The sequence below is a fragment of the Haemorhous mexicanus genome, chromosome 3 (genome assembly GCF_027477595.1).
Source record: "Haemorhous mexicanus isolate bHaeMex1 chromosome 3, bHaeMex1.pri, whole genome shotgun sequence".
In the NCBI taxonomy this organism is placed as follows: Eukaryota; Metazoa; Chordata; class Aves; order Passeriformes; family Fringillidae; genus Haemorhous; species Haemorhous mexicanus.
The window spans coordinates 14004820-14024896 of record NC_082343.1 but is presented as its reverse complement, the minus strand read 5'-3'; the positions used below and the strand labels follow the sequence as shown (position 1 = coordinate 14024896).

At 43.7% G+C, this 20077-nt stretch overlaps 1 protein-coding gene across 4 annotated transcripts; it reads right to left on the bottom strand.

Moving 5' to 3' along the window:
* Positions 1-5711: 5711 nt before the first annotated feature.
* Positions 5712-18004, bottom strand: YPEL5 (yippee like 5). 4 transcript variants are annotated; one of them, XM_059840864.1, is made up of 7 exons: positions 17890-18004; positions 14647-14780; positions 14484-14548; positions 14160-14313; positions 13294-13392; positions 9421-9593; positions 5712-7880 (listed from the first exon to the last, which is right to left on the bottom strand). In XM_059840864.1, exons 6-7 carry the CDS (start codon positions 9559-9561, stop codon positions 7656-7658), a joined length of 366 nt encoding a protein of 121 aa, XP_059696847.1. In that variant the 5' UTR covers positions 9562-9593; positions 13294-13392; positions 14160-14313; positions 14484-14548; positions 14647-14780; positions 17890-18004; the 3' UTR covers positions 5712-7655. The 4 variants fall into 4 exon arrangements, with proteins under 4 accessions (XP_059696847.1, XP_059696846.1, XP_059696848.1 ...); XM_059840863.1 differs by lacking the exon at positions 13294-13392; XM_059840865.1 differs by lacking the exons at positions 13294-13392; positions 14160-14313.
* Between the last annotated feature and the right edge of the window lie 2073 nt (positions 18005-20077).

Genomic DNA, 20077 nt, shown 5'->3' with positions numbered 1-20077 from the left:
AGTTGAGAACAGCAGGGTCACCTCGTGTGTGTGTGTGTGTGTGTTCTTCATGCCCCTCCCCCCCCGGCAGCGCACAGGGGCAGGGATGAAAACCTGATTTCTGATGCAGTGTCCCTTTGCCTCACCCCCAGCAGTGTGCTAGCAGGGCTGGGTGTGCTGCTGGCGTGACAGCCCGGTGAATCAGAGCGGCAACAGCCCCTCCGTGTCCCCGGCTGGCCGCGCCACCAGCAGCGCTGTCACCGCCGGGGCGAGGAGGAGCGGGCAGCGGGAGCGGAGCCTTTGGTGCCCTGCGGGGAGGAACAAGGTCACCGGCTGAAAACCCAGCGGGGATGCAAGGAGCAGGGCAGGAAGGACGGAGTGGAGCCAGTGGCAGTGTGGGGAGGTGACAAGCGGCGAAAGCACAGACTGCAGGAGGAACAAAGCACACTGGGTGCAGAGAACAGGGAGAGAAGGGATCAAAAAGCAGGAGAAAGGTAAAGGAGCCTGTGATGAGCATCACCTTCCCCAAAGCTCCTGAAAGCGATATCCAAGCATCAACACCGCCGGCAGGTGACAGCAAAACTTCTGGCAGAGCATCTTTCTCTGCCTTTGCTTTCCCCTCACTTCCTGTGGCAAGCGTCCCCCACCTTCTCCTTCAACCTTCTGACATAAAAATACCAATGCTCCTGAAGTGAGTTTTATGGGGGGGAATGGCTTTGTGTCTATTTTTAGGAATAACAATAGAATTTTACGTCCTAAATTGGCACTGGACCGAGTGTTAAAAGCTGCTGCTTTTCTGTGCCTCTGGTTTGTTTTTTTTGCAGGCAGCTTCCAGAAGCCCTGAGCTTACCTGCAGCCTGATAGAGCAAATGAAGCAGGGTGAGATAGAAAGCTGCCTCCCACTGCTCCTCTCTTTCCCAGGAATGTGGCACGTGAATCATGGTGCTGCTCTCTCTGTGACAGGGAGCATGCATGGAGCAGGAACCTTCCCAAGCTCAGAAGCCTGGAAGCAAGAGTCAGGCAGCTTGGATAGGAAATACAATGTAATTTTCATCTTCCCGTTTCTTCCTGTAAAGTCCTACATGGAGCAGGAAATTTACCAACTCCACATACCAGAAGGGGAAAAATACAAACAAGGGAAAAAAACGCAACCAAAACAAAAAAAATCACAACTGCCTCAACCAAACCAGAACTAGAGTACAAACTGAAAATAAAATTCCCAGTCCCATAGTGAAACCTTACATCTTCACCTGTCATCTGATCAGCTTTCTTCATCAAAAAACTTCCTCCAGCTACTGGTTAAGCAGCAGTCAGCCTTGGAGCTTAAGTAGTGACGATTACTGCACCAAAGGGGGTTCCCAGTTCAAATCCCAGTCAAGAAGAAGCCAGTAATTACAAATACTTAATCTCATTTTCTTTTAGTTTTGCCACTTAAATGCACATCAAAAAGTTCATTTTCAAATTGCCTTTAGAAACAAAACTAAAAATAAGTCCAGCAGTCCAGAGTTAGGAATGGTGGGATGAAGGCTGTAGCTACAAGTTCAATGAATATCATATTAAAGGGTGATGATGGTGCCATCCTTGTAGATTACATGGCACTTTCATCCCCAAGCTGCACGTATGCAGGGACAGGACAACCATGTGCTACCCAATCCATTGGAAATCTGGCGTTTTTCAAGTGTTCTACTTCTATACTGTGGCCTAAAACATATCTCTCTGATGTACTTTTGGCTATAATAAGAAATCCCACTGAGGAACTTCATCCCAGGAATGCACTCTCATGGAGTACATCACTAAGCTAATCCCTCCTCAGCAGGGAGACATGGAATAGACAATCCATGGATCCTTCTGTGCTGCCAACAACTAATCCATTGTACTGGTATAGTACAGGATAGAAGTGAGTGTCTAAGATTGCCAGAAGTAAGCACTTTGCCAAGTCCTTAAGCTGCTCTGATTCTGCAGGGAAGGTGCAACAATCACTACAGACCAGACCAAAGGCAATAAAAATGGGTAGGATGGGGGAAAAGATCTGCTGGCCAAATACCAACAGGAGCATAACCACAGAGGCTCTGCACTCTGTCCATGGGATGTACCTGAGTTCTCACTACCAAATCCAGAGCATCCCACCTTTCTGACCATGCACATGATCCAACATCTACCCCTGAAAATAACAAATGTCCTCATCATTTTATACTCACCATATATCTGTGCCTGGAATATTAGTTTTCAAACTCTTCCAGGGACAGAGGATTGTTATCTCTAAAGACAGCTGAAAGGCACCAGGCAGTTCTTTGGTTAAGCAGCCTTGTATAAGCCAGTCTGCTTTGTGTTTCCCTCTAAAAACAGGGATCTCCCTACTCCACTAACTACATCTATTGCAACATCTGCCATTAGTGGGCAATCAAGCATGCAGTCTGCTGTAATCCAGTAAACTTACTGTTTTAAACACCTGTAAATGTTTACAACTGTCAAATCAAATGTCCTTACAAAAGGACAAAGCAAAATTCTGTATCTAAACATCCCTAAGTCCCAGAGAGAAACAGCACTGGATCTTGATGTCAGACAAACAGACATCTCTCTCCTGGGCAGAATCAAAATATAAGATCTGAACATGCTTCTCTCTCCCATTTACCCCTCATGCTTAGAAAATCTAAATTATTACCATAGTCTTTTGCTCTTTTCTCCTACTTTCACTTCTATACAAATGTAAGTTCTTGATAGCAATAAATGCTTCACCTAATGAGAACAGAAACAGAGCCTACTTCAAAGGACAAATGCCTTCAAGCTGCCTTCATCCAAACACAACAGAGAGCCTGTACCAAAGTTAGTCCTGGTGCTGCACTTCCCACTCCTCTGTTCATCAGGGGATCTTAGATCCTCTGCAATGCCCAAGTGATTTCCACTTTCCCTGAACCCACACCAGGCAAAAAGAAAAGGCACAAGTTTACCTCTAGAATTTGTCCCACCTCTGCTCCTTCAGAGTGACTAGTTTAGTTGACATGAATCACACACACACTTTCACCTGGGTTTCTCCTCTATATCCTAACTCCTATGCAGGGAGATTTTTAGCCATATCTTAGACAAGCAGTGGGGTTTATCTTTGCAGGAACAAGTCAAACAGGAACACAGCCATGCCTTCCAACTGAGCAGTGCACAGAGCATGCTGTACCAAATTGTATTTCAGGTCCTTCAGAGGGAAATGCCATGTTTAAGAGGCACAGACTGCTGTCTCTTAGTCACCTCCTTTTTAAAAGGAGGACTTGAAATGCAAGCTTAAGTAAATCACACTTAAAATAACATCAGAAGGAAAGAGCTGCAGCACAGCAATGGAAGTATCCTGTGAATGAGGTCTTCCTTCATATCACCTCTACCCAGAGTACAGTGTTCAGTCAAGCATCACTCCCAAACAACCCCTGCCCAGACTTGGGGAGGAAAGATGATAAAGTCACTAATATTCTGCCAGAAGGGCCTTTAAGTAAAAATGCAGCAGCAGCCTAGCAGCAGTTTTGCTGAGCTCACAGAAATACATTCAAGTAAGAGCAACACTAGCAGTAAACAAAAGGCTGGAAGGCAAACGTGAGATTTCTCCCCCTACACTTTCCTACCAGAAATCCCTACATGAGAGAGAGGCAGGGAAGGAAGAAACTATGAGATCAGGAAGAACTCCACACTTGCAGAAACCAGGCTCCTCAGCAGCTCTTGAAGGTCTTTGCCACACAACATGTAATGAGACAGCCAGGAGCTCACTTTCTTTGGCCATATTTCAGACTTTCTGCAAGAAAAAAGCTTGCACAGGAACTTTATCTACCAGGTCATACTCCTCCTCATCGCTCAAAGCAATTTTTTGAAGTTTTTGGGCAATTTTAACTCTGGGTTATGAAGAGAGGGGCCTCAAACTTGCTTAGTTCTTTTAAGTCCTGCAAAACCAGGATTGGAGAAAAAATCTTATCAGTGCCCCAAGCAAAATAAAGAGACAGAAGCTTTTCATCTTTCTCAGGCATCAAGGAGTCTACAAAGCCCTTGAGATCCACAGAAAAGCAAGCGTCACTGGATTTTTAAAATTTATTGTTGCTCTAAGTAAAGGCAGGCCCAAGAAGGAAACACAATACACTATTTCTGGTTTCTGCAGAATGGTACTGCAGTATCACAGCTTGTGTTCCTTGTCTAAAATAGAGTTCATCAACCAGCTAGCCTCTTCCCAATCAATGCTAGAGCCTTCCCAGCCACCTCATCCTTGTACCCAGCAATTGTGTCCTCAACTGCAGCTTTACCTGTTCCTTACCTGCTCATCCATGATCTGCCAACTTTTTTTCCTAAAGCTCTGACCTAAATCTGCGGAGACAAGCTTGTCCTGTAAGAATAAGGCTGTGTCAGTGACCACAGCCAACCCCAGAGCCCCAGGTAAGGCCATTTTTTCTAACAGAGCCATGAGACATGTATGCCATTTCAAAAGTTCCTCCAACATCCCTGAAGAGCGTAAGTAAAATGCTTTTACACTTCACAAACATACCATCCAAACTTTTCCTCTTCCCAAATCTGTGGTTTTTTGAAACAGTAGCAAGGAGGTATTTCAGTTTCAAGTACACCCACAGGATGGGATCACAGCATTGGTGACAGGAACTCTAATCCAGCCCATGTCATGCAAATGTCACAGCACCACTGCTGGGACAAGCTGCAGTCTAGGAGCACAGATTCTGAGGTCTCTAGGAATGCAAGGTGCACTCTGTTGTGCACTGCAATTTCCTTGCTCCCTTCTTTACCTCAGGCCCCACCACATGCCAGGCAAAAGATCACTGTGGTGGCACATTTTCCTGTGCCAGCCCTCATTTGAGAATCCCAGGCTACTGCACAACTACAAAATTGCAGCTGATGCCAAATAGCAATGTGTCCTCAGTCTCTATATGTGCTGTAACCAATTGCCTTGTTCCCCACAGATAAGTTATCTGTGTTCACACACCAAGTGTCTCAAGGAGGAGCAGCCAAAATATAGGAGGCTGAACTCTCCCAGAGCCATCAAAAGTGATACAGGAGGGAACAGCATGTAAGATAAAACAAGCAAGCATCCAAGCCAAAGTCTTCTAAAACTGCATAGAACTTGCTTAAGTCTCATGGGATTTTGAAGGATTCAATTCACATGTGTTTTTCAAATCAAAGGCTTTGTGAAAAGTAATTTTTAGCATTTCACACCAACATTCTACCGAAATGATCTTAATGTATGTTAGAATAAGAGCCCCAGTCCCCATCACACCAACAGAATAATCCTTTCATCTCAGTTCTTCAGCTTTAGAAGTTGACCAGCTGCTGGCAGGTTTCTGGCTAACATTTGAACACAAAGGAAAAAGTCACAGAAGTCCAGATATATAATACCAAATTCATTCATTTCAGAAGCCAAAACCTCAAGTTTCTTGCAGAAGGCAGATTTTTGCTTAGCTTGCTGCCTTTTCAAAGTCATGGAAAGACATTTGGCACCCAGAATTCCATAAAACGAGACATTTTTTGTTTTCTCTTTTTAACGGGAGTAAATTGAAGGCTTTCAAGAGTCCAAGTGGTATGCATAAAGCTCTACTTGGCTCATTCCAAAGTCAACAGAACTCTTTCATCACCTATACAGAAAGGGATGCTCATCAACAGCTTGTCACTGTGCTGTAGAAACTTAACACAAGGAATGAAAGATGGGTTATGTGATTTGGCTGACAGACTCCATTACAATAACTCTAAAAGGACAGCAAAGATCAGTTCAGGACAAAACATACTTTATTGTACTGTAATGTCAGAAGTACAAGAAAAGTACTGCAGAGAACCATGCTAATGGCGCTTCCAGGGCCTGTGAAGGACAGAAGTACAAGATAATGGGGTACTACTGTACTCAGTGCAAAAACTGATTCATTTGAGGCACAAGTACACTATTGTTTAAGCAGCTTGATTCAAGCACAGCTCTGGTATGTGATCTACTCTGTTTTCTTTCTATGTGACATTTCTAGAACAAAGCTACCTTTACATGAAAGAGGCAGTAAATTCAAGTCAGGGGTGTCCAACTTGCCACTTGGCAAACAAAAAAAAATTAAGAAAAATACTCTGCATAGTCACCCTCCACATCTTAGTTTCAGATATGGAGCTGTGTCTAGAGAAGAAAATTACTCTGAAAGGTCAGAACCCACATCCATTTGGCTGGGTGGGGTTCTCCCCCCTTCCTACGTCTGTGGGTAACTTAATTCACACGTTGACCACAATTTATCCAATAAGAAAAAGAAAGCACAACCAACTCGTATCTTGGATAAGAAATCATACATATCTAACATTCAAATAAATTTCAGCCCTTGAGATCCTAACTTATGGCTTAAGACACAATGAAATAGTTTGGGCACCCTTGAGTTAAGTTAATGAACAGCATTTTTGCTAAAAAAGGCAAGCAAGATCACTGTTTTAAACAGAGCTGACCTCTACAAGAACAAAGTAGGAATCCAAGTCACTAGTTACTACTAGGCTGACATGTACTGCTGCCCAGAAAGATAAAAACATAACATCACAATGAAAACGTTCAACAAAGTTGAGAGATAAAGGTTTCAACACCAGAAGCAGCATTTGAAAACAAGCTGTTTAAGTTAATCTTTTCAAGAGATGCAGATTGCATAACTCTACGCATGAACAAACATGCTGGCAATCTTCTCCTTTTACACAGCAGCTGTGTTTAACATAGGAAGTTCTGGGTTTAAAGAAAGCTACTTGAAGAAGAATTAAGATTTGCAATTCCCTGTCTAACTTAATGAGATTACTAGAGAAATGAAAAAAAAAAGACTACTGAAACAGTAGTTTCTCAGTGGATCCCTATCATTACAAACACAGCTGGATTTGTAAGCAATGCAAGACTAAACAGACAGCTATTACTTTATATTATTACTATGCTCATAAGTTACATCTGTTAAAGTTAAAAAAAGCCAAGCAGTTTCACCCTATTTCAAGGATAGTTTCCAATCAACACCAGTTTATGTGGTGAATGGGACTTCACAAATAAACAAGGAATGGTGACATCTTTGGGTCAAGAATGACAAGAAATAATGGGCTCTGTGCTACCAATCAACCTCAACAAGAATATGGCACATGGGCCAGCCCAAGCTGTACCAACACTGAACCTTTAGCACTCAGCACAAATTCGGATCTCTTCACTTTAGCTAGCAAACCAGGTGAAAAGGCTGGGTAAAAAAAACCCCAAAAAACCAAAAACCTAACTAAAAACTTAAGCCAAAAGTTGGAATATACTTTTAAAAAAACATCTGTAGTTTTAAAATAACTTGATGCTGACATCAGTTTGTGCAAACTAAAAAAAAAAAACTTCTCATTGAATTTCTCTCCAACAAAAGACAAATCCTGCAAATATTTTCCTTTTAGCCCACTGTACCTTAAGATACAATCTCAAATCTAACAGATGTAAATGAAAGAGAGAAGTTACAGCATCTGCACAACATTCTTTCTACAAACAGCTGCTGAAGGGAAAGTAAAATATAAAAGGAATAAAGAAAGTAAGGTTCCATCTGAAATATTCTCACAATCTTTCCCACTTTGTAGTCCATGAATCCGACTCTGATGCTAAGGTGACAGTGTATGTAAGCAGATTTTTTTGTTGATTTTATTACATTGGAGTTTCAATTGAAGAGACCTGAGAAGAGACTGGGGCCTCTTCAGGAATTGTCGGATGGAACATGCTCCTCGAAGCCCTCGCTCTCCCGAACCAAGGCTCTTTCCAGGATAACGCGGCCCTCCTTGTAGCGCTGGCTGTCTTCAGTGGCAAACTCATAGATCCAGCCCAGTTTGCTGTTGCAGTTCTTGCAGCTCACGTCCCGGACCATGTGGCGGCCGGTGAGCATGACGCGATCCTGAACTTCACTGTACTGCAGATTGACCACCTGGGACACACACACAGGGAACACAGAGGATTAGTCTGCCTATGGGAAACCTGCTAAATGACTCGTTAGAAGGGAAGAGCCTGTGGCACCACACAGCAACTGAAAACTGCAGTCTTAAAAATGCTTTGTGAGAGAGAGGGTAACACCTTAAAGATATGCTTCATAGTGATGTAAAACCCTCACATTTTAACTGAGAGACAGGGATTGCTACAACAAAATATGCAAAAGGGCTGTGTTCAACTCTGGGTGAGAACCTCCCAGCAAACAGCTTGTAAATTTATACTAAACCAGTTGTAATGTATGTAACCCATTTCTAGCAACTGATGTGATCACCAAGTCCCAGAACTCAGAAAAAAAATATTAAAAGAGGTACTTCTTTAAAAATCTTGTGGTGCCTTTGAAATAATTACCTAAGAAAAAGCCAGGGTCAGTGGCTGAGAACGTAGACATGAAACATGCACCTTTTTGTGTGCTGTATCAGCAGTATAAATATACTTGCAACTTCTCTGGCAACATCACCACAAAACCAGGATGCTTACCTCATTGAAAAGCTGATGTCAGAACTATACCCAAGCTGATTCTAAAAGATGGGACTTACTACTTTCTCAGCTTTGCACCTGACTGGTTCAAATGTACAGCTTCTGACTGCAGAAATGCAAAACCTCGAACTGTTGTAATTAAACCCCACTATTTCACATTAAAAAAAAAATCTGAACTCCAGGATCCAGAGTTTATTGGATGAGGAAGAAATCTCTCGGTACTGATAAGATTCAGGAAACCAGAAGTCCCAGAGCAAAACATAGTTAAGACACGACTGATGCCTCTATCAACTCTGCCCATGGGCAAATGGCTTATAAGAAAAAAATGAAACTAAAATACACCAAGCATTATATAACCAGGAACTTTGTGAGAAAGCAAAGGACAATCACCATTTTTTTCAATTAATCTAATGGACAAGTCTTTATGCAAGATTAATAAATAATCCTTCAATTCACTCAAAAATTTTGACATCTGTATTTCAATCTATTGAATTGAATCAATTAAAAACTCTTAAACTAAACCAGAGTATTACTGCCTGTAAAAAAGACTGTGATTGATTGTGGCAACTTAAGTTGCCAGACTACTGTTACATTAAATGCATTTCAGAAATTAAACAAAATATTATCTAGACTTTTTTTTTAAACTGCATAAAAGTGAAAAAACCTTTGGAACCCTTTGACAGACACCAGATACACTCAGAGTGACTTTGAGGTTCATATTACAGAAGTCTCTGAAGTTGAAACTCCATCAATTTTGGCCTGAGGCCTCTACATACACAGTCTTCTTTACAGTCTTTAAGTATATCAGACAAAACTAATTTAGTTAAGTTTCTCAACAACAGTAAATGTCAAATTTGACTTCAAAGACAGAAAAAAATTGAAAATAAAATAGTAATTATGCAACACTTTAGCCAAGAAGCTTTTTCCATCTTATGACAGATTCATATCCCACAAACTCATTTTTCAAAAATTATCAGCAGTTCCTCCAACTTCTTACCAACCTTGTTAAAAAGAAAGGCCCTTCCTGTGGCCCCTGTAAAACGAGTGGAGATGAGCTCGGAGCGGTTGGTCAGGATCGTGTCACAGTTTGCGCAGGAGAACAGGCGAGTGCCACCAATATGATCCAAAAAAATTCTTCCCATTTTCAGAATTTATCTATGTTTCTACTCAAGACCTGAAAGCAAAAAGAAACATCATGTAAAAAAAACATTGCAGCAAAAAAATTGAAACTGGCAAACATCCCATAAATACGGCAGAATATTCTTCAAACCAATCCAGCTAATGATTGCTCCAAGTCATTCTCTGTTGGTGAACTGCTGAACTTACAGTCTGCCTTCAAGACAAGATATTTCCCAAAGTGACCATTTTACCAATAAGATTACTTAAATACAAACTAATTGCATTAAATGAGAGAAACATAAACTGAAACCTTTAAAATACAATTCAGACTTTTGCAGACCCCCTACTGATCCCTACAGTTCTTAAACTCAGAAGCTTCCACTTCTTTTAACACAATACTGAAATTCTATTTCAGTACATTCCCAACAACTCACTCATCTTAGTCAGCACTAAGAAATGAAGCACTGAGAATTACACTGAGTCACCAAGACAATTATAGCTTAATTTTCCCAAGTCACCCCCACCTTTTATAATACATATTTATTATGTCACTTCCCCATAGCTTTGCACAATTTATGACACACGATCACACAACACCACCACTCAAAATGTTGGTATAGCACCCTGGCTGCTGTATGTGACTTGACACTTCTTTGTTTCACATACACACCAACATAGGAAGGATTTGGATGCTATTTCACATAATAAACAATCCACCCAGTCTTTACACCAGACAGTTTTATATACAAATGTTTAAAGTTGTCTAATCCAAATATAAAATACTGTGTCATTTATCCAAGGTATTTCCAAAGCCTCATCATTAAAATACCTCAGCAAATCCAACAAGAAAAATACCAGAGATTAAAAACTTTATAGCAGATGACCTCCAATGCCTGATAAATCAGCCTCTTCACTACTTAGGAAAATTAAAGTGTCTCACCAACTTCACACTAACTAACATAAATTACTCAAAGTTAAGTAGTGAGTAGGCACAGAATGTATAGCCGAAAACTTAAATCACGAAGGATGATATAACATGACAAAGGAACTGAATTATGATGTTATTTCCCTTTCAACTGCAGAAGTTTTATGACTAAACTTCTACAGTTAAACAAGTTAAATGTACCTCCATTTATGCTTCAGATGTGGAATCAGAAAAATGTATTGTCTCTGCTTTTGTCATGCAGAGCAATGCAAAGTCAATCTGACACACTGCAATATTAGAATTGTGTGGGTTTTACTTTTCAGAGCAGGAGACTGTGCTGTTCATAGAGAAGTCAATCAAATTCTGTGCTCACCTAATTGAATATTCTAAGTCAAACACCATTAAGAAGCACAAATACCTAATTTAAACTCATTTCAAGGTTTAGGGGATCAGTTTCTTAAAGCCTACTCTTAACATGCACAAAGCAAATGGACTAAAACTTTCACCTGCACAGACAGAACTTAACACACCATTTTTACATCTAAAAATCAGAAGTCGCTGACATAATGATTTTTTTCCAATTGCTTTATTTCACACTTTGTTTTCTTTCAACATGATGCAACAAAAGGGGCTCCTAATATTGAACAGAGAGATTTTAGCTCAGGTTCCTTACCTTCAGATTTTTCAAATCACTATTAATCTTCTGTATCCCATCTGAAGGATACATAAAAATTAATAGCAATGTCATGACTCTTCCTTTTAATACCCAATTCTCTTCTTCAAAGGATAAATAAAAAGGTCTGAGTGTTAGAGGTGTGATTCCACTCAAAATACAGAAAGTATTTTCATTTAGATTTCTCTAAGCTTTATTCCTTTCTAATATGCCTTTATCTTTCGCAACAACCAAAGGCAAAAAAAAAAAAAATTAAAACATGAATACTGACAAAATGAAGGAAAATCAACACACAATAAGTGTGAATAAACAAGTATCAGTAAAAGGTCTCCAGCCAGAAGAAACCACAAATACAAGCAATTAAGGCAATTGTAACAGATATGCCCATAAGGCACTTGGCCTAGGTCCATGTGCCATCCTTCCTAGCTTTGGATAACGTTATATTTGTGCTGATTGTATTGTGGATTCAAAACAATTAACTGATCGTAAGTTACAGTAATGTGCAATCAGCATCCAAAGGGGTGTTTCTTTCAGAGTAAACACAATGCCCACCCTGTCAGTACTTTTAGAAGGTAACATAACATAAATCCAAACCTCTCCCTATCTCACCAAGAGCAACACACACAGAGCCTGGTGTCCAGAACAGATCCTTTACACAGACTGACCCTGCCCAGCATGACATTTTGAAAAATGCACCTAAACACTTCAAATGCAAGTGCATCACCTGCCTAAAATCATAATTCCTGTCAGTGCCCTCAGAAAAGCATTAGCTCAGAGACATTAAAAATGGAAATTAAATACTTCAGAAGGGAGCACAAGCGCAATTCTAACAAGCAAGTTAGAAGCCACAGCAACATACAAATGTATTACTTCTGGATATGGCATTATGGCATGGACTGAAGTCTTGAGTGTTAAAGACCTCAAACATTAAAATAAATGCATAAATAAATATATTCAGAGATGTAAGGCTGAAAAATCTGCCTTCTAATACAAGGCCTAAAATCCTCACTTATTTATGTCACCTTAAAGAACTGAAAGTAACCTGAAGTCACAGCAGAATCTAACAAACCAACTGGTATCAGAATACATTTTTTTCAGAATACAGTGCATAAGGAATCTCTATTCTTGAAAAAATACACATTTTAAAAATTTAGAAAATTAAATTCTACAGTCAGCACTCTAAAAGTCAAAACAATGTCGATTTTGTGTATGTTTTCTTAAGAAACTACTAAAATACTATAAGGTTACCAGAGTGTCTAACTTTTTCAAAGTAACCTCTACACTTAACTACCATCCGGTAGACTACAGTCAAAATACATAGCAGGCTACAGCTACCTCTGACCTCAGTTTTGATTGTTGAATTCAATGAATTTGTAAGGGCGCAGCTGAAGCACTATAAAACTAGTCACCTTAGTCTTTATGTTACTGCTCACAGTAGTAAAAAGTAGGAAAAAATTATAAAATGACTGCTAGCAATGCAGACTTAAAATGCCACACTTTATCATGGATTTTCTAAAAAACCTAACATGGAAATTTTGCTTTCTCCTCTCCTGTAAAATAGAGAAGCTGATTTCAACTTGAAACCATTTCACACTCTCCCCTTCCTTTTTCTTCCCCCAAGCTAAAAACACAGCATTCACTTATAAGGCCAAATCAGAAGGTACTTGCTGTGGATAAAGACTCTTCTCTCCTTATGTAAGGATGCTGAATCCTGTAGGGTATAGTTACTGAACACAGGAAAAAAACCAGAAGCACAACAGCACAAAGGGAAAGCAATTTTCCATTGCTCTGAGGCTCCTGCCCCTTACAAACACAACTGGTGTGTACAAAGTCACCCAAGTTAACTGTGCAGATTTCTTTCCCTATAGTTTCACTACCAATAGGAAAGGTGCAGGCGTCTATTTATGTTCACACATGCATAAATGATCTGAAAAAGCCACTTATAGGCAGCTTTGATAGGCAGTGGGAGGGTTCTCTTAAATGAGAAGCCAAAGAATGGTGAAACATAAAAGCATTTCTAAAGCTTAAGATCCTCTAAACAGGGGAAGGAAAATACAGTAAGTGCACTTGGCCAGTCATCCACTATTTACACTTAAAAATACAGAAAATAACCTCCACTGGTCCAGAGAACCAGTCAGGTTCCCTAGTGCTACTTACAGCTCCAGAAAGTGACACTATCCCACCAACTCCATCATGCTACCAGCAGAATTTTCTAAAGTAGTGGACCAGGATCTTGGTTATTCACAAAATCAAATGCTGAGGAAAGAACAGATTATTTTTTTGGCCCATGATTTCACTTTTATAATCAGCTAAGCATTCTTTACTGGGCATGTATCAGTGATGAAGTTCTAGTGCTCCTGCCTTCATGCAAATTAGCAAACACAAGTGATTATATTAAATGAATGGCTGCAATGTAAGAAAGGTAGACTTATTTACTTTCCTTAATGGGATATAAAGTATCTATTGCTTGTCAAATCTCTCCAGTTCCTAGAGAGGGGTACTTCATGAACTGAGAGATGATGACACTTCCATTATTCAGCATCCAGACCACCTCCCTGAGAGGACCTTTAGGAGAGCAATCAATGACAGGTCATATTACCTAGCAGGTCAGGTTTGCTGACATTGCATAATTTTGACAGAACATTATTCTGACAGCATAAACCTTGATACCACTCCTCAATCTCTCTGTGAAAGACTTCCTCCCTGCATGCTTCTCCCAGTGAATGCGTGGACAAACAGGAAACACAGGCACTGTGGCTGAGTACTATAATGTGCATTCCCAGAGCAGTAGCTCCCCAAACCCCCAAACACTTTCAGTGTTGATTTCAGCAACACTGAGCAATAACCATATCAAAGGGCTGACATTCAACAGCTTAAATTTGACCACTATCTGCACACACACCCAAAACCACCTGAAGCACCACTTGGTTGGTATTTGTACTACCTCATCTGTCTATCTTCACCATCAATAAAGAATGAAAAAGTAACACAAAGAATTATTTATTAACATCTTTAAAACTAACAGTCAGTGTTTTCTTGTCCTGGAATGCATCTCTTGAAGACACAGGACCGTCAACACTTGGGAGAGTCAGCAAGCACTTTCTCTATACACTGGACTGTGGATATCTCACAGGAGGAGCCTCAGTGTTGCTTCAGCACCATCTACTGCGTTCACATCTACAACAGAGAACAGCTGCTAGTTAAAGGACAAAAAACTGTGACCACCTCTCTTTCACCATTTAACCAACTAAAAACATTTTCCTTGTGAGCAAATAAGCATTCTCTCCCTCTGAGAAAGGCTTATGCATTCCCCTAAGCACACTGAAACATTCTCAAGATGTCCTTACCCTGAAACCAGGCTGAAACTTCATCATGGCATCTCACGAACGGGGCTTCAGCTTCCTCTTCTCATCTCAGAGATGGACAAAAGAGGAAAGAGAATTCTTAGCACAACTGCACAAGACCAAATGTTAAAGAATCATAAAGGAAAAAATAAAACTTGCTCCTTACCTTTCCAGGTTTCCCTGCTCACAGGTGGGGGCACATTCAAAAATACATGTGTGGTCAGTCTCTTGGGAGGTTGGAGATTCAATGTCCACCGCCAACTTCTGCGACTGTCCGAGTAAACAAGGCCTGGCCTCTGCCTACATGCAGAATTGAAACCACCACATGTAGCCAAATGAGGAGAGAAACTGAACTGGACCAGCATACTCTGCTCTTTAGAACCATCCAGCTACTGCAGCAAACTGTGAAGGGAACTGAATACAGTCCAGTGACAGAAGAGGCTTTAGCGAAGCCCAGATGCAGGGCACAGCACCCACTAACAACAGGCTGCCTTGCAGGATGAAAACACCCTTGTGCAAGTTGCAGCAGTGTAATTTTGTATTGCAGGGTGCAGTAGTAAACTTCCTATTGCAAACTGCATTTTTTCTTGGATAAGGCGAGCACTAGGACACTGGCATTTAAATTTGTTTATGTCATATTGGTGCAGTGAAACACTAATCCAGGGTACTCTGTTTCACATTTACAGAGAGCAGAGGCACACAGATGGGTGCTTGTTTCTCATACAGCCCCCCTATCTCAGCATCACCCACAGAGTAACTTAAACCCTCACAATACTCTGGCTAGATAACATATAAAAGTATTAGTTTACAAATGGTATCAGACTCAGATTAATTTTCTTTCCCACGACTACACAGAGTCCAAAACCAGCAACTGGACCTGTCTCCCTGCTTCTTTTCCCCTTCATTTTCCTCCTTTCCCTTTCCTAATTACTCCACTGTTTTTAAGAAAGCTGTATTTCCTTGTTTTGTAATAAACTTACTCTTATACTACTTAAGCTGTTGAGATAACTTTTGCCTATGAATCCATTCTGCAACTTTCAGAAAGCTAAACTACACATTTTCATTAGTTTTAGTGCTGAAATGATACAAAACTTCATCCAAAGACATGACTGATTTCATGAGTCATTAAAAATGAAATACAATAAACAACCTTTTAAGAAATGGTGTAAAGACAACCATCATCCAAACCAGCAACATCCAGCTGGCAGAAAGGGTGCTAATACACTAAGTGCATATCACCAAGAGAATTTTATATAAACTAGAAAGGTCCTAAATGTAGGTAAAGACTCTAAAATTAGAAATCACCTTGCTAACAAACATCCACAGTGTGCAAGCATTTCATCTACACATTTAACAAGTAATTTTTAAGTTAAATCTTGCTTTAGGGAATAACGTATTTCAGTGAGAGCTGAGCAACCGAAGATTTCAACACAGGTCAAATGTTAGTAAACAAACATGAACCAATGACCTGACTTGGACAACACCCCTTTCAAGCTTGTGATGATTACCATGTTAAATACAGACATATAAAAATATGTACAGCTCTCAGTGTGTGGTGAGTAACAAACACAGCTTGTTCTTGTCTTCTCTGTTGGGCTTTGAGATGCAGTTTCATTTGTCCTCACACACTTGGCAACCACACTTGAAACTCACTCGTCATTATTAAAATCTATATACAAACAATAAGCTCTGCACCTCTAAGTAATTCTGTAACTACGGAAGTGAAAGTAGCAGATGACAGAAGCCTCCACACAGTACTTCTGAAGACTGCTTTAGAAAAATTGAGCAGCACTTAAAAACTGAGTTTTGTTTGTCACACATGCAGCTTGAATTCAGCCATCCAGAAAGAGGCTTTATATAAAAATATACATAGGATTATATATATAGCAGTTACATATATATAGTATATATACAGCAGTTACATACAGTCACGTGAGGGAATGTTTACAACTGGGGAGCAAGTTCCCTTCCTTTCAGTCATAAACGTTAGTTAATGGTTAATCTAGAGCCATTAGTTGCTGACAGCAAGAGTTGTTCTGTGATACCACTTTCGAAAGAGCCCTGCCCTGTTTCTCTCTCATAAAACCGTGTGTACTTGCTTTGTTATTCCCTCAATCTAACCCTAATCCTGTTTTTTGTTTAAAGAAACCAGAGACAAATAATTTATTAAATTCTACGGCGATATCAGTCCAAAACACGGCCTTCATTCTTAAATAAACACGCTGGATTAATCTAATCTACATCTGCTTGCACAGGACAGCTGAGGGCTGTGCACAAAGTAACAAATGAAGCAGACAGACAGCAGTCTTATTTATGCTTTGACTAAGAAGATTTCCAAAAGCGCTGGCAGAATATTTCAGCTCCCTGGGAATCCATACTTACACGGGGAAAACCCCAACAAAAGCGCTAGCAGCCGAATGCGCCTCGCTGCTGAGCGAGCCGCCAGCACCTCCACAAAACAAACAAGCACCAGGGCCGGCTCGGTGACAGGTCCCCGCGGGAGGCACCTGTGCGGCGGGGACCCGGGACTGCCCCGCCGGCCAGCGCTCAGCAAGCGGCACCTTCGCCCGGGAGAGGGGCGATGCGTCAGGCGGAGCGCCGCCGCCGCCCCCCGTGCGACAGGGCAGAGCGGTTCAACCTCCGCGGAACCTCCGCGGCCGGGCCCGGGGGCGGCGCAGCGGGGGTGCCGGTGCCGATCCCGGTGCCGGTGCCGCGCACACACAAAGCCGCGCGCGCGCGGGGGCGGGCCCCGGCCCGGCCCGGCCCGCGCGCCGTCACGGGGGCGCGCGCAGCCAACCGGGGCCGGCCCGGCTCGTCCCGTCCCCCCCCCCCACCCCCCCGCCGCCGCCGCCGCCGGGCGCTGTCGGGAGCGCAGGAGCCCTGACAACAAACAGCAGGAAACAGCTGACGGGGAGGCACCGCCGCCGCCTCCGCCGCACCGAGGGGCCGTGCCCGGGGCCCACCGCCGCCCCCCATCTCCGAGCCACCCCCGCTCCCGCACCGGGCCCGGGCACGTCCCCGCGCCCACCCGCCCGGGGCTCCGCACAAGAACCGGCCCGAAAAGTTACCCACTGCCGGGCCGGGGGAGGAAGTTGTGTCGGCGGCGACGGGGAGGGGGTGCTCGGTGCCGGCCCCCGCCGGGAAGGCTGGGCGGTGCTGGGAGACGCTGACGGAGAAGGGGACGCGGCGGGGGAAGGCCGGTGCTTTGTGGCAGAGCCGGGTAACGCACCGGGTCAGGCAGGGCCGACCACTGCCCCTTTCCGCGCCCGTCGCCGGACCGGAGCGGCTCGCCCGGGGCTCTGCCGCGGCCCGACAGACACAGCGCCGCGCGGCGGCGGTCGCCACCTCCCTCCCCAGCCGCCCTGGCCTCCCCGGTAGCGCGGAGCGAGCGCGGCCCCCGCCCGATTACCTGGCTGCGGGGAGCGGCGGCGGCGGCGGCGGCTCCGTACCCGGTGTCTCCCCCGCCCTCCACGGCCCCGGCGCTCCGGATCGGCCGCGCGGCTCCGCCCCGCCGTGGCCCCGCCCCGCCTGTCAATCAGCGCGGCGAGGCCCCGCCCCGGTCCCGGCCCCTCGCTGCCCCGGAGGCTCCGCCCCTGCCGCCTCGCGCTCCGCCCCGCCCCGGGTCGCCTCACGGCCGCGCCCGGCGGGGCACGCCGGGTCACGGAATGACAGAATTATAGAATGGCCGGATTATAGATTTATAGAATTACAGAATCACGGAATCATCGAATCATCAAGGCTGGAAGAGACCTTTAATGTCATCTAGTCTGATCGTCCACCTAGCGCTAGCACAGTAACCTCTAAATCACTACACCTCACACCCCAGCACCGTGTCCAGAAACCTCTTGAACACCTTCAGGGATGGTGACCTCCCTCGACAACCTCTTCCAATGCCTCACCACCCTGACAATGACAATTTTTTTCTGTCTAATCTGAATCTCCGCTGCCTCAGTTTAAGGCCCTTTCCTCTGGTCCTGTCACTGCAGACAGGTCAGAGGAGACCAGCCCCCACCTCCCTACAGCTTCCTCTCAGGTAAATGTGCAGAGCCGTGGGCTCTCCTCCACGCTGAACAACCTCAGCTCCCTCAGCCATTGCTCACAAGATGTGTTTTCCAGACCCCCCACCAGCCTTGTTGCCCCTTGCTAGCCATACTCCCAGCACCTCAATGTCCCTTTTAAAGTGAGAGGCTCAGAGCTGAGCACAGTGTTGCCTCCAGTGCCGAGGAGAGGGGCAAGGGCAGTGCTCAGCGCTGCAGCCCCACTGTGGGGGGGCTGGAGGCAGGGCCAGAGCTGGAGCTGGAGATGGAGCCAGGCCTGGAGCCAGTGCCAGAGCCAGGAGCCTTGTGGCAGCGCTCAACCCTTCCCCACCTGCCAAGCTCCATTTCCCAGGCACCTGTCAGCCACTGCCCTCATCCTGGTGCCTTCCACTCTCCCTCTACCAGCCTCTAAGACCCCCTTGCTTCCCTCACAGTCTGGCAGAAATTCCCACTCCTAGGGGAGCTGAATGCCAGAGCCACCCAACAACTCCCTGCACCCCTTGAGCGCATTGCCATGGGCCTGGCTGGGAGGAAGCAGACTCCTGTCTCCAGGGATTTGGCCTACCTTGCCTTCGAGCTTCACCACACTATGGGGCCCTGTGAGAGCTGGAGGTGTAGAAAGGCACAGAGATGGCTTTTGGTGACATCCCCCCCTCAGTGAAGCTGTGACTCATGCTGCTTGCAGACTTTCAGGCCATTCACATTGAAATCTTTGTGGGATACCTTAAACACTGCCCACTGTGGAGATGAAACATCAGAGGAGAATGAGGTGAAGTGTGGCCCTTCTTAGCATTTGTTTGCAAGAGTTATCAGTTCCCTGCCAGTTTTAAATGCTCACAGACTGCCTCCATGGCAAATAGAAATCTTGGACAAAATACAATGAAAAAAAGTCCTTTTGAGTTGTTGGTTATGAAAAAGAGATGCAAAAAGGTGTTGTTTTCCTTCTGTGGGGTAAGCCATGCCATTTTAAGGAAGTATGTTCTGGAGAACGTATTGTCATTCCTGGGTCTGTCCATGTGGTATCATCAGAGGAGCGGCAGTAAAGGCAGGAAGGAATGAGTCAGCAGGATTCTTTTGTCATTTGACACAGAGGCAGAGGGGCATCTCTCAGTGAATATACAGCACACAAAAACTGCTTACACACCCAGCTGTTCTTCAGCCTGTGTCTTTTGCATGGTTTCTTTTATAAAGAGAAATTACAAGGTAGAAGAGAACACAACAGCCTGTGTGAGGGTAGACAGTGACAGGTCAACATCAACATGCTAAGACCTGCTGTTTGATTTGGACAGACCTGCAGAAAATCATATCTCTTCAGTATGGTCAGCTCTGGCCTGATCCTGAGCAGAGCTGAGCATTGACATTTCTGGCCTCTCATCAGCCTCTCTTTAGATCGTGGAAGGGGAGTGCAAGGTGTTAGAGCAGTCCATCAGACAGCAATCACCACTTACTTAATGGCACGGGACAGCAGAAGTATTGAGAATATTAGAAGGAACCCATAAAGCTGTGCCTGGGGTCCCATTTACCACCAACAAATGGAGGAAATAACTGATCCAACATGCC